The 18,631-nt window shown below is 35.1% G+C and overlaps 2 protein-coding genes across 2 annotated transcripts; both read right to left on the bottom strand.

Annotated features, from left to right (window-relative positions):
* Positions 1 to 3,051: 3,051 nt before the first annotated feature.
* On the bottom strand, positions 3,052 to 3,848 carry LOC106769278 (ferredoxin-thioredoxin reductase, variable chain). Its single transcript, XM_014654831.2, has one exon. It carries the CDS (start codon positions 3,711 to 3,713, stop codon positions 3,252 to 3,254), a length of 462 nt encoding a protein of 153 aa, XP_014510317.1. The 5' UTR covers positions 3,714 to 3,848; the 3' UTR covers positions 3,052 to 3,251.
* Positions 3,849 to 4,973: 1,125 nt separating this feature from the next.
* Positions 4,974 to 12,160, bottom strand: LOC106769246 (sphingoid long-chain bases kinase 1). Its single transcript, XM_014654782.2, has 9 exons — positions 11,824 to 12,160; positions 10,963 to 11,736; positions 10,491 to 10,862; positions 10,013 to 10,106; positions 9,876 to 9,913; positions 8,076 to 8,222; positions 7,426 to 7,525; positions 5,653 to 6,584; positions 4,974 to 5,330 (listed from the first exon to the last, which is right to left on the bottom strand). The coding sequence occupies exons 2-9, from the start codon at positions 11,449 to 11,451 to the stop codon at positions 5,190 to 5,192; spliced, it is 2,313 nt and encodes a 770-aa protein (XP_014510268.1). The 5' UTR covers positions 11,452 to 11,736; positions 11,824 to 12,160; the 3' UTR covers positions 4,974 to 5,189.
* Positions 12,161 to 18,631: the final 6,471 nt, after the last annotated feature.

Consider the following 18,631-nt stretch of genomic DNA (forward strand, 5'->3'; position numbering starts at 1 on the left):
ATACAAAGAGAAGAAATCACTTAGATCAAAAGAAGATGAATGATTTGGTTTTTGAGACATATAACGTGAAATTGATGAACAAACAAGTTAGAACAATTGTTGCACTGTATTAAATTTGGTGACGAATGCATAATTGAAGGAGATAACGTTTAATGAAGAGGTTAAGGATGCGCAACATCTGATCTTAATAAATAGAGTTTTGGATGTCCGCGTTGATGATACACATTTATCAATGAGCTTGACGGTGATAGAAATTATGCTAAAAATGTTGAATGAACATGGAGATGATGTTAGTAGAGGACGGAATAAGGATGTTTTAATATAAGTAGATTCTATATAAATAAATTTTATAAAATTAAATTAAAGTCAAAATCCACTTCTTAATAATAAAAGAACCCTCCCAATGAATATTAAAAGACAGCTTTGTCAAAGGATACCATTGCATCTACCAAAAAGAGATACTTACAAATGAATATTAAAATACTAAGCTAAAAATTCAAATTATCAAATAACATTGATGGGTAAAATATAAGAGATGGCTTATATTATGGTGTAATGTGAATGTCTTACATCGTTACAAGATGGACGTGTTAAACTTGAAAATATTTAAACTCTCGGGTAACAAAAGTGACAGGATAACAGCAAAAGCTGAATTTATATCATTATTTTAGTCTACCTGCTTTAAACATTGAAAACTTCAGACAGCGATAGCATATCTGATATATCCTTTTAATCTAATGTAATGGCGATATGCAGACACAATATTATTTTAATTGCTTGAGTCCGATATTTTAATTGCTTGAAGATGCAGTTAAGAGGAGTTTGTTTCAATTGCTACAATACTGCTTAGTTCTTGAAGGATTATTACTAACAATTGGTATTATAGAGCTTTATTCTTGGGGAATCTGAGAGTAAAGCCTAAAAGTATGGAAGGAGATTCAAATTTATCAACAATAGCATCAACGGTCTTCACAGGTGAAAATTATCATATTTGGAACGTTAGAATGAAACCTAACTGGAGGCTTTAGATCTATGGAAAGCAGTAGAAGAATAGTATGAAGTTTCCACACTACCCAATAATCCAACATTGGTTCATATAAAAAATCAAAAAATCACAGGGGCAGAAAAACCAAAAAAGCTAAGGCAAAGGCGACCTTTGAGGTGCAGTATCACCAACAATTTTACTCTAATCATGACTTTAAAGTCAGCCAAAACCAGTTGGAAATATCTCAAAAAGGAGTATGACGGAGATGGTCAAAATAAAGGCATGCAGCTCCTGAATCTTATTGGAGATTTTGAATTGCAAAAGATGAAGGAATCAAAAACCATTAGAGAATACTTTGAACAGCTTTTATGCATAGCAAATAGAGTAAGATTGCTTAGTACTGAGTTTAATGACTCTCGCATTGTTGAAAAAATGTTACTATACCTGAAAGATTTGAGGCAACCATAACCATGTTGGAAAACACTAAGGACCTATCCAAGATCACCTTGGCACAATTGTTGAATTCTTTGGAAGCACAAGAACAATGAACGGTTACAAGAGAAGAAAGATTTGTTGAGGAAGCATTAATATCAAACATGAAGATGGTGGGAGATATAAAAAGAACATGAACAAGCAGCAAGCAAATGGAGAAAGTTCCTTCAAAAATGAAAACAAAGCTGGAAGTCCGAAGGGAATAAATCCTCCTTGCAAGCATTGTAGCAAGATGGGCCATCCACCATTCAAACGCTGGAGAAGGCTTGATGCTTGCTAAGTGTAATAAGTGCAATGAACTTCTTCAAGTTGTGATTTGCGGGAACAAAATCTAGCCGCAAGAAGATGCTAAAATTGCAAATGAAGAGGAAGATCAACTTTTTGTTGCAACTTGTTTTTCAAGCAATATCTGAAGTGAATCCTGACCAATTGATAGTGGGTGCACCAATTACATGACTCATGACAAGGAACTCTTCAGGGAACTTAGCCTTCAAAATTTTCAAAAGTTAAGATAGGTCATGATGATTATATTCCAGTAAAAGGAATATGAACCATTGTCATTGCATCACATGCAGGAAATAAAACAATTTTTTATGTATTGTGTGTATCTCACCTAGACTAAAACTTGTTGAGTGTTGGTCAATTATTAGAAAAAGGCTTTAAGGTAATTTTTGAAGACAATTGATGCCTAATCAAGGATGTTGCAGGTCAAGATTTGTTCAAGGTGAAAATAAGAGGCAAAAAATTTTCACTTAATCCAACTTTGGATGAGCAAGTAGTTTTCTCAGTAAAAGAAAATGTTGCTGAGTTGTGACACAAGAGACTTGGGCATTATCACTACCAAGGGCTTCTCGAAATGCAAAATATGAAATGGTAAAAAATTTAGCTGATTTTGAAGTGATTTCTACATATTGTCATGCTTGTCAATATGGAAAGCAAAGCAGGCTTCCATTCCCAAGTACCACTTGGAGAGCCTCAAAGAACCCTCTCCCTTAACTACATTATATTTTGTAGACGATCTAACCCGAATGTGTTGGATTTATTTTCTAAAATTCAAATCAGATGTTGGAAGCATTTTCTGGAAGTTTAAAGCAAGGGTGGGAAATGTAAGCAGTTGTGAAATTCAAACTTTATTGTTGTTTCAATTGTCAAAGTATTATTTTAGTTTTAAGAAGAAGTTAAAGGAGTTATATGGTTTACTCAAGCTGTTAAAGTTTATGTGGCTGACTCATAAGAAGTTGGCTAATGGGAAATTAAGTCTTTTCTGCTTTGTAAAGAATGTTTTGTAATATTGTAATTGTATGTTGTAAAAGAAAGTAGTTGCAGTTCTTCTCTTCTGAAGATTTGTTTCAATGGCTGCAATACTGCTTAGTTCTTGAAGGATTATTAACAACACCTCCCGTAAGTTACTCGGGAAGTTAGAAACCAAGAGCAATAAAAGATTATTGTAGCGGCTGAGAGAAGGCAGGAATTGAAAAAAAAAAAAAAGAATACGGAAAGAGAGTTGGGATGGATTATATAAATGATGTCCTATAACCAGGTTCACCGCAACGAAAATATCACTAATAGTAGAGTGAAAATTAAGAAGGATTAAAATTGCAAGATATAAAGAAGTTAACTAAAGGAGGAGGATCGATTACATTATACACAACAAGGGTGCAGTGCAGATAACATCACATCACATGGATGATTTGATTATTCACGGGTAGAAGTAATAGTAGTGTGATAATGAGGAAAGTGAGTGACATACAAATAAAGTGCGCGTAACGAGAAGCTAAATATAATCGAATTCATCTTCCTTGAGATGGGCAAAGAACTTGACAGGACCACGACCTTGGACGTCAGTGACAAATTGAACCTTGTAAGGAAGATTGGCAGAGATTCGCTTACCGTTCCAGAGGCCAACGTACTGCTTGATCTCACCTTCCATACCCGTAAGGTCAAGCTCCGGAACCTTGGGGACGTGGTAAACCTTCACACCCGCCTTCACCTTAACCCTCGCTCCAACCTTCGCCTCTGCTGACGTTGTCGACTCTTCCACCGCGTTTATGGCAACCTCACACCTCACACCCCGAACGACTTTGCTTTTCATTGCAACTGACAAAGGCATCTTCGTCGTCTTCCTCATGTGCATCATCGTCGTCGATGAGCAATTACAGTTGCAATAACAATTTGGAGACACGCTCACCATCGACGATGTCATAGCACCTGCTCTGAGCGCACTGCTGCTGTTCATCCTATCCTATCCTATCCTCTCTTCTCTCTTCTTTCTTCTCTCTTCTCTTCTGCACGTCCAAATCAAGGGTTTCCTTGTTCCCAATCCTTTTCTTAACCTCGACCCCAAATTTTGTATAATGGATAAATAATCTCAGTATTATGTAATTATCTGATAATAATAACAATAATAATCTAAGTCACACCCGCGAAGAGGACACGTGACCCATTCTGCAACACTCTTATAATATCCATATCCATGCATCTCATCCATTCTTCTCCTCTTCTTTTGAATTTTTTAATTAATTATTATGTTTATTCTTCCCTCTTATTTTCGGACATTTCTTTCTTAGTTTCATACTTATCATAGCCACGCACACCTCTTTTTCTTATTTCTTTTATGCTTTCGTAAATCATATTTTCTTTTTGAAGAAAACATTTAGTAGATTTTGGCCCTCTTACCTTCTCACCAATTTTCTTTAGACATCGTTCATATTTACATCAATTATATATGGAAGCAAATATGCATTCAAAAGCTGTAATTTTATTGGGTCGGAAAAAGACGTCTTCTCTACACTAATGTGAAAAATAAAGTAACACTTTCCTATGATAATGATGTCTTTCTCTTTCTCTTTTAGTTCCAATCCAATAATTCTCTATTTTATTTTAGCAGTCAAATATATTTTCTGTAGTAATTTTATGAAAAAAATTGCAGATTAATTTCTCTTTTATTTTTAGAAAGGTCAAAAGATTATATTTTGTCTTATCAATTAAACTGACATCAAGATACTATTCCCGCATTGGAACCTTCTCAACTTTGTTCAGTAATTATGGAACCTGTCAAAATACTCAGAATATTTCTACTCAATCCTGTTTTGCCAAGGCTTAAAATCCACTTCTGGAGCTGGTAAAACAAATTTTCTAACTTCACCCTATAGAGTCCTTTAAAAAATTGTATCGGCTAGATCTAGATAAAATTGTTTCTTTCACGTTTTTTTCTTAAATTACTGCCTTACCTGGCTCGTTCACCATTGGTTTTTGCTGAATAATTAATGGTCGATCACATTCATTTACGTGTTTGAATTTAGGAAAACTTTGAACGTAGACCCGACAATATCTCGAGATTACACCATGCGGTGAAAACAGTACATGGAGGAGACCAAACATGATAACCAGATTTTGAGAAGCAAGATCACGATCAAAAATTTTAGAATAATAAAATCAACTGACCATTCGAGAAAATGGTTATCATCAATATATTCAACCTTCTTGCTGCAGGAAGTGCATAAATGAGCGTTTTTTTTTATATAAAACCAAAAAAAAAGGCAGACAGGTAAGCAAGCAACAACAGATACATATAACCGGACCAAAAGATTTACAAAGCTCAGCTGTTACAGCGATAAGGAATTTGCAAGACAAATTGGGTATCTGGACTTATATATGAGAAGGTACATGAAACTTCTCAGAACCCATAAAAGAATTGAAAAGAACTCAGTTATCATAAACGAAAGCGACCAATAAGCCTGCACTGTTCTGGAAGCATAGAAGAAATTACTTGTCCATTGAGCGCAAAAAGCTCACCATCAATACCGCATCCATTGTGAGTGTGCTTCCCAGCCTTTATCCTCACGGACTTTACCTACAACAAATTAACAGGATGCACAAGTTTTAACAGATACAGATGCTCAAATTACCAGGATAAAATAACAGCCAGATATGCTGACAGGGACATTATTCTAAGATACCTATACGTACATAGTTCAAAACTAATCACAAGTGTAAATTATAATAATCTTCCGAGAAGGAAGACAAAAGACTGGAATATATACACACACAGAATTACATCATTAGGTGGTTTTACTAGTGTGTAGTCATCAGAATATATTAGTGTGAAAATGCAGTGATTTTAAAATGTGTTCACTGAGAAAACACGGAGTAAAACAAACTACAAATGCAAATACCTTGACATATTCAACATATGGCAGTGAAAGATGTCGACCCATTTGTAGAAGTAAGAAAAATCTCAACAGCCTCAATCTACCACTCCCATGAACCAAGAGCAAATCTAGTGTGCTATCATCGTGCTCAGCTTTGGGAGCAACCACCTGAGAGCTCTGAACTGTTCTACATGCATGGTTACAAACCAGAATGCCAAGAAATCGTCCCTTTGACACAACCCATTTGTCCCCAAAACGAGGCACAACCTCCTTCGTAGATCCCATTACCGTGTCATCTGATGGTCCTGGCAATTCAATTGGGTTTTCCACATCCCAATTAGGATCAGCATCCCATTTTGGTTCAGCGTCCCAGATAGGACCAGGATCAGACAGTGTTGATGATATATCCTCTCTATCATTCGTTGCAGTATTGCCCCATCGAGTGGTATCATGTGTTGTGGTCAATCCAGTCCATCCTTTATCATTCCTTGACTTAGATCTGGTTCTTGGCCAGTTTGGAGTTGTTGATAGAGGCAACTGAGGATGGATAACTTCTGGCTCTGCTGTTACATTGCCCCTTCCAGATGATAGTCGTTTAGACTTTGGATCTAAACCACGCACTAATTCAGAAGGTTCCGTGCTAGCATGGGTACTACTGCAGGTATCCAGGTCCCCACCAGATATACGACTTGGAGTCATTATTGAGTCAATACTTGAAAGACTAGATGCTCTGGGCATTCCATCCTTATTTGATCTGCTCATGATGTCAGTACACAGATCTGACATGTCAACTACTTCCTTTTCACCAGAAATCCTTCCTTCTCTCTCAGTTTTCAAAGCCGGAAGATATTCAACTTCATAGCTGTACCGTGGTAAGCACAGGAACTTGAAGAATCCAGCAACAAAATACCGTAGTGGACCAAAGCGCTTCTGATATTTTTCAGAAAGCTCCAACACTGAAATATGAAAAATACATAAGACACTTAAATTTAAATTTGAGCCTTAATATTTGTATCACCACATCGATCAATTGCATTCATATCTAAATTCTAAATAAAGGTTTTATTTTCCCCTAGCAACATCCCATTAATTGCCAAAAGTTACTTAAGAGAAAGGACTTTAACTAAAAAGTTTATTTATATAAAAGAACCATTCAAGAGCCTTCACTTAGAATGGTTGGTTCTTAACATGGTATTAAGTGGTCAAGAATTAAATCATTGGCAGAACCATTTTTCTAAAATTTGAATTTCAACACCTGGTGAGGTGTGCCTGTGCATCGTTTACGCTCCAAGGCAAAAAGGCTCTTGTATGGGGAAGCATGTTAGAGATAAAAGTTTATGACATGGTTGGTTGTTGACAATAAAATCAACATTAAGGCCAATTATGGCCAAAAATTCCCAATCCATGTCTTCAAAATACAGAGCTAAGAACTAAAATTCGGCTGCTCAAAAAATGTAGCAACAAAACAAACAAAGGAAAGAACAATGTAATAAAAGTGAATGATTTCCCTCATTTATCTGATCATTCCTGCCACAGTAATAACTAAAAGAATGTATACATTGTGTTAGATATCTTAGATTATTAAATATCTTACATTTATCTTTTATCTTCAATTACTTTTCAGTTACTTATCTTCTGTTATTTTGTTATTATTTGTTATTATTCTTTAGTTTGTATTTTGAACTTAGTCCATATTTTCTTCATTATAAACAAAGTACCCTATGTGTATTTTCTACATAAGGAAGATCATTCTCATGTATAGTTTTTCACTATATTCAATACACTGCATTGACTTACCATCACTAACAAAACCATAATATGAGACTGTTAATCCATAGTGAATTGTATTAGTCTGAATCCATTCAACAGCAAAGACATCAGTAGCAGTAAGACCCCCCTGAAACAAGAAACAGAATGTATTATGTAAGAATTTATTAAGTATTAAATAAGAGTAAGATTTCCAGAAGTCTACACAACTGCCGACATGGAAAACAGAAGTGACATATAGCCAATAAATGTCCAACTTACCAAAGAAAAGGGAAAAATTGGTCGGCATTTAGTTCGCTCTCTGCACCCTCATGTTTAAAATTCCTCTTATATAGGTTGTAGGAGGAGAGAATGTAACCCCCTCCTCACTCGCACATAGAGTCATTTCCATTTTATGGGGATAACATGTACTTATTTTTGCTTTCCTTTCTAACTATGACTAGACTATATGGTATAAACAAATGCTAAAATGGATAAATCAGAAACTGAATACTGGCAATGAATGAGTGAACAGATTTATCAATGCCTAATCAAATGAATATCAATACACAAAGAATATGGTCAACTTATATCAACAACATGGATATGAACCAATGTTATCGATGTCTGATCCTAACTATAAAAGTTATTAATTACATACCCATCACTTACTCGAAGAGAAAGAAATGAAAGAATGCTACCTTTACAATTGCCATTGCTGCAGAAATCGGATCTCTGACTCCAAGAACAGTCCATACCAGTGAATTATCAGAACCGGCAGGTATGATTCCAATAGGTATAGATATTCCTTCCTTTTGATTGTCTCTACTAAGGAGACCATTAAGAACCTACAAACCAACAACGTCATATAACTTACCCATCATTAATGATGTTTGTGTGTGTGAAAAGAACAGTACTCCTACAAAAAGCACAACCTTTAATATCCTTGTTCGAAAGATGATGGGGTATAAAATACACCATATTTTGTGCCAATATACAGCACCTTAATGATTTGAAACAATTTATATAAATTATGAGGGACAGATAAGATTCCTATGAAAGGAACCATTCTTTATTTATAGTGAAGGTATACACATTACACAATGATTGAATGTAGATACTCAATACAGATATCACAATAGGAGACCCTTCTTTTTTGTATATTCTAACAGATGTTCTCCATTGGATGATTCTAAGTATGCTGATTGGGACACAATCAAGGGTAGGAAAGCAGGTACAAATGAGGCTATGATTTTTTACCCCATTTTCTAAATAATAATATCTTCTTATCGAAGGAGGAAAGGAAAATTTTGGTGATTATCTCTCTGATCACTGATTTGAAAAAACAATGTGACTAACCTCAATCCTATCAAGTAGAGACAGCTTTATGAATTAAAAATGGGCACCAGGATTTTATGAAGACCAAATTTTTTCTTTATACATTTAAAGCAAAGCCTTCTAAATGGGGTCTTCATTGATGACCTCCTAAATGACCAAACCACCTTAGGTGAGTATTTTGTATCATCATATATTCAATAAACTCTTACTCTCCCAAAAAAAGTTGTTATTCTATTCATGATCCTGTTTTTTCTTGAGATATTCACTTTGGCAAGAAACTAAAATCTCTTCCACTCTTACTTGACTTAACTACTTACTCTCAATTAAATAAAGGAGACTGAAGAGTTTAGATTTTTCTGTGTAAACTTGTCACTCCTTTTTCTGATTTCAAACTTGTTTATTGAAAAATTTGCAAGGTTATATCATTTTAACAATCCCCAATGTGATGACTGACAGAATGTAATTTACTCCATCAAAAAACATTCTAGGATCAACATATAATACTTAAGCACTAGTAGTGCGTACCCTTCTCTGCGGAATTGTTGGGGAGAAAGAATAAAGGAAGAAACGAGATAAAAACCTATTATGAAGCTTGAGACAAACTTTTTACAATGGAACGGTAGATTATTCCACAGTGGTCTCCTTGCACAGCAAACCTCCTATCACTATTTGTATATACAAAAGAGGGTATGAAGGAAATAAATGCTAAAGAGGCCATGGGACGTACTATGATCACATCTGATCTAACTACCAGCAAGGTAGAATGGTGGAAGAGCACCCAAATTCTGGTCTGATCACATTGTGGATATGAGAGGAAAAAATGTGGGGGAATATAAATAATCAGTGGAGCATTTGGAGCAATATGCTTGAATTCATGGATTGTAATTGGTTTTCTTTCTATTCTACATTAGTTTTTATATTATACATGTATCAGACACCGCTGTTCTGGTGTCAGTTGAGAAGAAGATGTACACATCAGTCTCGGTGTTCCATGTATGAACTAATCCACTTCCTACCAAAACAACTAATAACTCCACTACCCCTCTTATTGTGATGAGAAAGAAGCCTTGAACCACTGGAATTTATACAAAAAGATATCCATTAATTTTTTCAATTAGTCCTAGATAGCTTATGATCCAGCACAGAAAACATGAAAGGCTTACCTCATTGATTATTCCATCACCACCAACACAGATAATTCCTGAAAAAAACGCCAGAGAAGTGGTATAAATGAAGAAACATTTAGAAAGTAACAAAACAATACTCACCACATGTATAGACTAAAGAACAAAGATTTTACCATCAGGGCAAGTGCTGATGTCCACACTTGATGCAAGATTTCTAGCATGACCCGCACATGTTGTTTTAACCACCTCCAATCTAAACCCAGCAAGCTGTCACAGTACATGCCGTAGATACATGTAAAAAAGTCACATAATGCATTCTTGTATCCTTCTTATTGCGTGTTATATATAAAATAGTACAAGTACTTAACTATAATGGTTGAAATGTTGAAATCAAAGACAGATTTGACATAATATTAATAAAAATAGTAGTAATAACATGAAAGAGCAATGTGTTGACAGACAATGAGAAACTAGACATAATATGGAAATTACTATAATTACCAATCTTGCACAATGTCCTGCTGTTTACACAGTAAACATCTCTATTTTCATGGCCAAATTTGAAACCATAAAATACAATATGCACAGTACCACAATGATGAAAATAACAATATATGCAGGACATGGAATCCAAGAAAGAATGTAGCATACCTTGAATATCGGTTCCACAATGCCATGAAAAACTTTACTTGAACGACCCCGACCTGATCGTGGGTTTAAAATTACAAGCATCTTAGGTGGAGTTTTACATCTAAAGAGCAATTCTGGAGGGGTGTCTGATTGAAATAATTCTGAGGATGCCTGCTTCTTTGAAGACGATAAAGGGTGAGGAAGACAATTCACGAAACACTGTTGATCTGCAAATCCACCAAGCCATTGTAGTGCTTCTTCTACGCTAGAAGCTACAAAGCGAAAGTCCTTGCGACTTCGTTGNGATTTTATGAAACAAGAAAGCCCACATGAAGCTTTTTTAAATGGGTACGAGTGCACTGTAAAATGTCTGAGACCAGCATTATAAGAAACCTGTTTAGAACACGGACTAAAACCAATTAGACTTTTTTTTTCCTAGCACCTACCACAGAAGTATTGAACCATCCATCTGACACAGAAGCAAATGCATTACCGATATAACATCATCAAGGTGCAGCACTTGGGAGCCCCAAGCCAAGGCCTTGCTTGTTAGTTTGGCATCTACAGCATCTTGGTTGGTAACGTCAGAAGTTTGTTGAGCATCAGCATTATTATTTGTAGAAATTTTTCTCTTATCCAAAACAAGTTTTCCAGAGAAAACGACGTATCCTAACAAATCAGACTTCTCGTCTCCTCCTCCACCTGCTCCAATGTCAATCCTATGCTCGAAATTCTTGCTGGTGTCCTGATCATCCGGACGAATGGTAGTGGGGACACTGGACTTCCTGGAAGCCTTCACTTTGGCACGTTTTTCGGGGAAGACGATAGGAGAGGAGTGCTCCCCCGTTGCTATCTGGGAACACAGTCCCAAGCGTCTCAGAGATTGCTGAGGTGAGGACAGCCTTAGTGCCGATGATATCTTATTATTAGTATTAGTGCTGTTATTAGTACTACCAGTAGAATTCCGGTGCATATCTCTCATACTACCATCAATCACAGAAACACGCAGGGAGGAGAACCGAACATGCGCAAACGCATGACGCAAGGGCTGAGCCACCTTCTGTACGGGCAAAATTCCCGATTCCTGTGACAGATTAGAGATTAGGGTTTTTATATGGCACTCTGCAGCTCAGATCGCGAATCAACGAGTGGATCTGTAAGCGATGAAATTGGTACGTGTGATCCGAAGCATCAGTGAAATTGTCTTTCGTAAGCTCTCTTTTTCTTAGTTGGATAGTCNGTTAGAGTTAGGTGATATGAACTGAATCTACAGAGAAGAGAAACAGGGGTGGGTGAAGGAGGCACGGAACAGGTAGAGAGAGGGAGATAGAGAGAGAGAGAGAGAGTAGCAAACCAGTGATTGAGTGATAGAGGCTGGATTCGAGGGCAGAAGCTTGAATTGAAGGGTTGAACTATGTGTGTGTCTCGAATGGACGCTTGCTCAGGCGCAACTTCAACCTCAACGCCACTTTCCTTTGCCGTCATCCGAGTGTGTTGTGAGTTGTGACAACATTTTTTTTAATACTAAACTATTCAGTATCAAACAAACACAACACCTGCCACTGTAACAGCTCAAACTCAATAGCACCGATGTGATCTTCTATTACTCCAACTCCATTTCATTACACCAAAGGGAATCAAATTATTCCATCCAATCACTTTAATCAATCTTCCATCCTCCATTTACTTTCCATCACTACTCACATTATGTTTATATCAATTACTATTCCAAAATTCCTTCTTTTTATTTCTAGACTATATATTATCACTTTCACTCAAAATTTAAACCTTGCATGCTTTACAATATATTAACCTTTTTTTCACTCGGAATTCAAAATAAGCACGATTTAAATCAACTTTTTTAGAATGAATTAATATCTTTATAAACTTAAATTGTCTTGTGTATATTGCTAATTAGTCTCTCAAATGAAGTTTATTTTCTAAATTTTTAATTTTAATTAATTTAGTAAGGAGATTTCATTCATTTTCATTAATCATGTCTTTCTTTGGTGAGAATTTTAAATATGTTTTTTACTTTTTTTTTTGTCATTTTTGCAAAATTGCTCTAATTAGAGTCATGTCGTTAAATTGGATCAACACCGTTAAATTGACGTTGATGTGACATGCTGATTATGCATTTTTAAATGATATAGCCTAGTTATTTTGTTAAATAGATTATTTTTACATGTATATTATCATTTTTAATTAAAGATATAGGCGAAAATTGAATTAAACCTAGACCCCTTTCTTTGAATTAAAGATTGCGGAAAAGAGAGTCAAACTTCGTTCTTTGAATCAGGGTTCATTGGGAGGAAATTTGGAATCAATTGCAAATGACCCATTCATGTTCGCGATTGGGGTTTTGCATCTCTCACAAGGTCACGATTCTGAGAAGGGGGATTTTGTCGTGGTCTCTAGTTCTTCCATGGCGTGATGAAGACAAAGGTGGCTCGCAAGTTAAGATTTCGCGATTTGGTTTGTTGATTTCTGGACTTCTTGATTTAGGTGCGAAGAAGATGACGAAGTGTGATTTCGCGATACTAGTTCTGTTTTTGGATTCCTGCTAGTTTCTTGCAGGTTTCATTGGCTTATGGAGGCGCGAATTCTCCGGTGAAGGCAAAGGTTTATGGAAATTGGGGCTGCGATGCCAGTCTGATGGAGAAGATGAGGATTTCTGCGATTTAGAGTTTTTTTGAATTGGGAATTTCTACTTTTTGGGTTTTAAGATTTTGGGTTTGCATGTCTTCATGGAGGCGCAATCTTGGTGTAGTGGTTGCGTGAATGTGGATTGGTCGTGGCGATGTGTGATTCTGTGGTGGCTAATAGTGGTGATTTTGGTAGCTCGTGGTAGTGCGAGGCTTGCAATGAAGACGAACTAGTGCTTCATGGTTTCTTTTCGCAATTTCTAATTCCAAGAAAGTCCTAAGTTTAATCGAATTCTTCCCTAATATCTTTAATTAAAAATTATTAATATACATGTCTGAATCACCAAAACGAAATAACTGGCCTACGTCAATTAAAAGTTGGACCACCAGCATGCCATGTCAACGTCACTCTAATAATGTTGGCCCAATTTAACGGCAGCGCTTTAATTAGAGTAGTTTTGCAAAAATGAGGACCCAATTGAGACGAAAAAAAGGTAATGAACCTATTTGAGATTCCTAACCAAAAAAGGGACTTGGTGAATGATTAAACTTTTCCTTTTTTTTCTACTGAGTCTTTATTAAGGAATTTCTCAGAATATATCTGAAGAGTTGTTTCTAGAGTGGAGGAAAATATTCAAGTCCAACTATTCGGCTTCCAATTCTTCACTTATAAATCCAAGTCTTGTTCGGTTTGGTGAGTCTCTTATACATCCAAACTGCTCGGATGACACCAGCAGAAAGTACTTCAATGTCAAAGTCAGATTAATTTAGGCATAAAGCACTGAATGTTGTAATTAATGTGTAACTAACTTCCTTACTAAAATCCACTATTTAAAGATTTTGGGATGGACTTTTGATTAAAATTGGTCTAATTATGCTCAAACATGACTAATCATGATTTAACCTTTAAGTGAAATGGTTTTGGAGTTTATCTTCTTTAGTTTGGTTTAGACTATCTGGTTGGGTGAGTGGTCGTCCGATTTGTTGTCTGGCTGTCTAGTCTATTTTCCAACTGTCTAGTCTGGTGATTAAACGTTCAATAAATTGGTTGATTGTCTGGGTGGGTGACTTATCATCAGGTTTGTTGGTTGACCATTAAAGTTGGTGACTATTTGTTTGGTCTATTGGTTAATTGTCATGGTTAGTGACTTGTCGTTCAATCCATTGGTTGACCATAGTGACTTGTTGTCCGGTCTATTGGTTGACCATCCAGGTATGTGATTTGTCGTCTAATTCGTTGATTGACCGTTCGAGGTTGATTTTTTGTCGTTCTGTCTATTCGTCGACGAGTTAAAAATGGTAGATGTCGTTGTAGAGCTCAACACTCGAGTGGCATTGCTAAGCCTCAAGGTGTCTTCAGGTGTTGGAGTGGTGGTTGACCAACTAAAAAGAGTTGTTTAAGGCTCAATTAGATTTGGAGCAAGCATTGCAGGCCAATGCCAAATTGAATTATAAGTTAAAGGACGTCATTCATACTCACTCCGACTGCCAACAAGCTCAAAAAGAGTTGGAAGCTTGATTTGCTAATTTTGAAGCGGTCGAGACACGTTGAAGTGAGTTAAACCTTTGGTTACAATGCCAAGTGGATGATTTGTGGCTTGATTATGAAAGGAGCAAGAATACAGTAAAAGGTCTTTTGGATGTGGTTTGCATGTGGTTTGGGTTTTTTGGAACTTGCCTTTTACCATGTTTAAGTTAAGTTGTTTAGTTTGAGTGTGGTAGGGGTTCCTTGCAACTCGTCCTTAACCAACTGTTTAAGTTTAACTATGTTGTAGGGGCTTTTTGAAAACCTTGACCTTTATAATTAGACTGTGTGGTAGGGATTCTTTGGAGGTGGGCTTCAACCATTTTTAATGTGAGTGGTTTGGTAGGGTTTCTTTTCATAATTATTCCTTAACCGATCGCTTGTGAGAAACAATAGTACTTTCCAAAACACTTGTTTAACTACTTAATCGACATGGGGTTAGGTAGAACTTTTCCTTAACCAATGGGCTAAAGGACGTGGTATGGACTCCTTTTGGTGAACACTTCCATAACTAACCTGGTGATCGGTTCAATTTAGCCATCAAACGCTGCCACTACTTATTCCACTTAGGAAAATCTTACAACCAAAATGACGAAGGTTTTATCAAAAGCCCAATTAACATCACAATTGTTGATCTTTAATTCCTCAACGGTACCGTTCAACATTGAGTTGAACGGTTCCAACTATGCCCTATGGTCCCATATGGCATAGATGTACATATCAGACAAAGACGAATTAAGATATATTGACAGGTCCTTCCCTCCGCAATCGAAAACTAATTTGACATTCAGTAAATGGCGAATTGAGAACACTATAGTGATATGATGGTTAATCAACTCAATGAATCCCTCGCTAGTGGGGAATTTCAACCGCTTCCCAACAACCAAAGAGGTTTGAGACGCCATTAGTACGACATACTTTGACAGATTTGAAACTTAGCAGGTTTATGACCTTCGACGTAAGGTAACCCAAATGCAACAAGAAGGAGGTTTGATTGAAAAATATTATAATGATCTACAAGGGTTGTGGTGTGAGACAAAATTTCGAAGTCCTAATCCCATTGAGTACCTAAGAGATATACAAAAATACAATTCTTTACTACAGGAGGAAATAGTTTATATCTTTCTCAACGGGTTGAATGACCGACTTGATAACATTCAGAGTGACATACTCCAATTGAAGTCATTTCCAATCATTGAGCAGGCTTATGCACATGTTCGAAGATAGGACACTTGTCATGCTATGATTACATTTGGAGTAGAGAATATAACAAGTGGTGTTGTTATGACTACTGAAGGCTCAAAAGTTTGCCAACAACCAACACTGGTCATTGGGAAACGCAACTCAATTTTGAAGTCGAAGGGCCCATTAGATGAAGGAAAGTGCACACACTGTGGAAATGCTAGACACACTTGTGATACTTGTTTCAAGTTACATGGGTATCCAAAGTGGTGGCATGAGTTACAAGTTGAGAAAAAAAAAAACACTTAACTCGAGGAAGGCACTGGTAAAATTGTGATAGTATTGCCGAGTTTCAGTTCTCGCTTGTTCCTATGACCAATTCCTCTGCCTCAATGAAACCAGGTAATTGCGGTCAAGATATCTTGTAGTCTTAATTCTCAAGATGCAAGTGCATAAATTATTTACTCTAGGGCAACAAACCATGTGACCTTTGATCCCACAGACTTCTCTCATTCAACCCTACCACGTAGGACTTGCATTGCAAATGCAAATGGAGTTACATACCCAGTCACAGGCATTGGAACTATGGCATTATCACCCTCACTCTTCTTATCTTACATTCTCATTGTTCCTACACTATCTAATAAATTAATGTTTTTAAGTCAAATAATTGAAGAACTCAATTGCGTGGTATTGATGTACTTTACTTTTTGCCTTCTTCAGGATGTTTTGAGCAAAAAGATTATTGAGTGTGGTACTAAGAGAGAAAGGCTATACTACCTAGATGATTTTAGCAAAGGAGAAGCACATCACGTACACCACCATTTCAATAGCAAAGAATGAGAAATATGGTTGTGGCATTTTTGTTTAGGACATTTATCATTCAGTTATCTGATACATTTATTTTTAAATTTTAAAAATATTGATTTTACATGTGATACCTGTATTTTTGCTAAAAGCCATAAAACCTCCCATCATGCGAATTTGAATACAGGTAGTGTTCCTTTTGTTCTAATACTTTTTGATGTGTAGGGACTTCTCCTAGGACTACCATATTTGGTCACCATTGGTTTGTAATATCTGGCAATGATTACATACAAACAACATGGCTTTACATAATGAAGACTAAAGATGAAGTGTTTCAAATATTTCAAAATTTTCATGTCATGATTCATAATCAGTTTTCAGCCAAGATTTAAATTCTTCGGTTAGGTGAGACAATAGAGGGGAGTTTGTTAACCATCACTTGAAAACATACTTCAAGTAACATGGTATTCTTCATGAGACCTCATGCTACAAAACTCCACAACATAATAGTGTTGTCGAACAAAAAAATTGTCATATCTTGGAGACAATATGTGTTTTTCTTCTTGACACCCATGTTCCAACTCACCATTAGGACGATACTTTAATTGTAGTGGTATATCTCCTTAACCACATGCCCTTCAAGGTCTTGCATTTTAAAACACTTATATAAGTACTATTTTCTCATGTTACAATTACCTTATGTTTTTTTACAAACGTGTCAAAAAGTGTAAACAACTCAAATATTAGCATGAAACACAATTGACACATAAAAAAATATTTCAATATAGGATTGAAATGACTATAACTATTCGTTTTTAAAATTTGAAAACCAAAATATATCAAAATTTTAGACAAAGATTAAAAACATATTTAACTTTTATAATAAAACTATATTGTAAAAAAATATAAAATTATGAAATTTTTTTAACAAATAATTATTACATAATAATTTTTATCATTTTATTTACTTTATTACAAAAGTTTATCTATGAATCTTATTCAATATAAGGAAAATATTATATAGTTTAATTAATTACAAACAAAATTGAAATCTTATTTTATAATTAATATGTTAATGACACATTTTTCATTCATTGGGATGTTTATTCTATTTGTAAATATTGTTTTATTTTTTCTTGTTATTAAACTCACAAAAATAAAACATAAAATTTTAAAATTCAACTTTAAATTTTACTCAGTTTTTTCTATATATTCCATTTTATTTTTTTATTTATTTCGACAATGAATAATAATAATATCAATGTATTACACTTATATAACTTTCTCCAGTTTTTCATTAAATTGTTACACAAATCATTATAATAATAATTAGAAAATATTTTTTTAATAAATTTTTTGACATCATTTTAATTTTAATAAGTAGTGATTTGTAATTTTTGTTTCAAATATATTTTTAAAAATAAATTTAAACAAATCAATAATAAATTAAGGAGAGCATTGTCAAAAACTTGTTAGGAAAAACGAAAATTGAAATTATACTCAACATTTACTATTCTTTATTAATATATATATTTTTTATTTTTCATTGTTTGAATCCAAATTAAAATTTAATTTCACATCTGTAACCGTTACTTTTAATTTTAATTGTTTTTTTTTCCTTTTTACATTTTTCCTCCCTTTCACTTTTCACCATTTAAAAAAAATGAAAAATCTTAAACGAAACTCGATTTTTCAGACTTCGAATTACCATCTGTTATGAACACAGTGTGTGACATTAGAGATCCAATTCTACTATTTTTTAAAACCAAATCCTTAACATAATTTAATTCGGCATAAGTCTATTTTGGTATTTTTTTAAAAAAGCTTTAGTCAGGGAAAAAATACTAAAAAAAAGTGTCAACTGCCTAAAGTAAAATTTGAAAATAAGTTATGAAAAAATTAAAAGGTACATGTGGAATGAACAGTGGTTGTGATGTGAGTGAAAGATGACGAATGATTAGCGAAGGTAGCAAAAGATGAGAAAGGTGAAGGGAGTCCATTTG

This window comes from Vigna radiata, chromosome 1 (assembly GCF_000741045.1).
Source record: "Vigna radiata var. radiata cultivar VC1973A chromosome 1, Vradiata_ver6, whole genome shotgun sequence".
NCBI lineage: Eukaryota > Viridiplantae > Streptophyta > Magnoliopsida > Fabales > Fabaceae > Vigna > Vigna radiata.

Excerpts from the sequence above, each read along its gene's own strand:
- LOC106769278 (XM_014654831.2), bottom strand. The coding sequence starts at position 3,713 with ATGAACAGCAGCAGTGCGCTCAGAGCAGGTGCTATGACATCGTCGATG.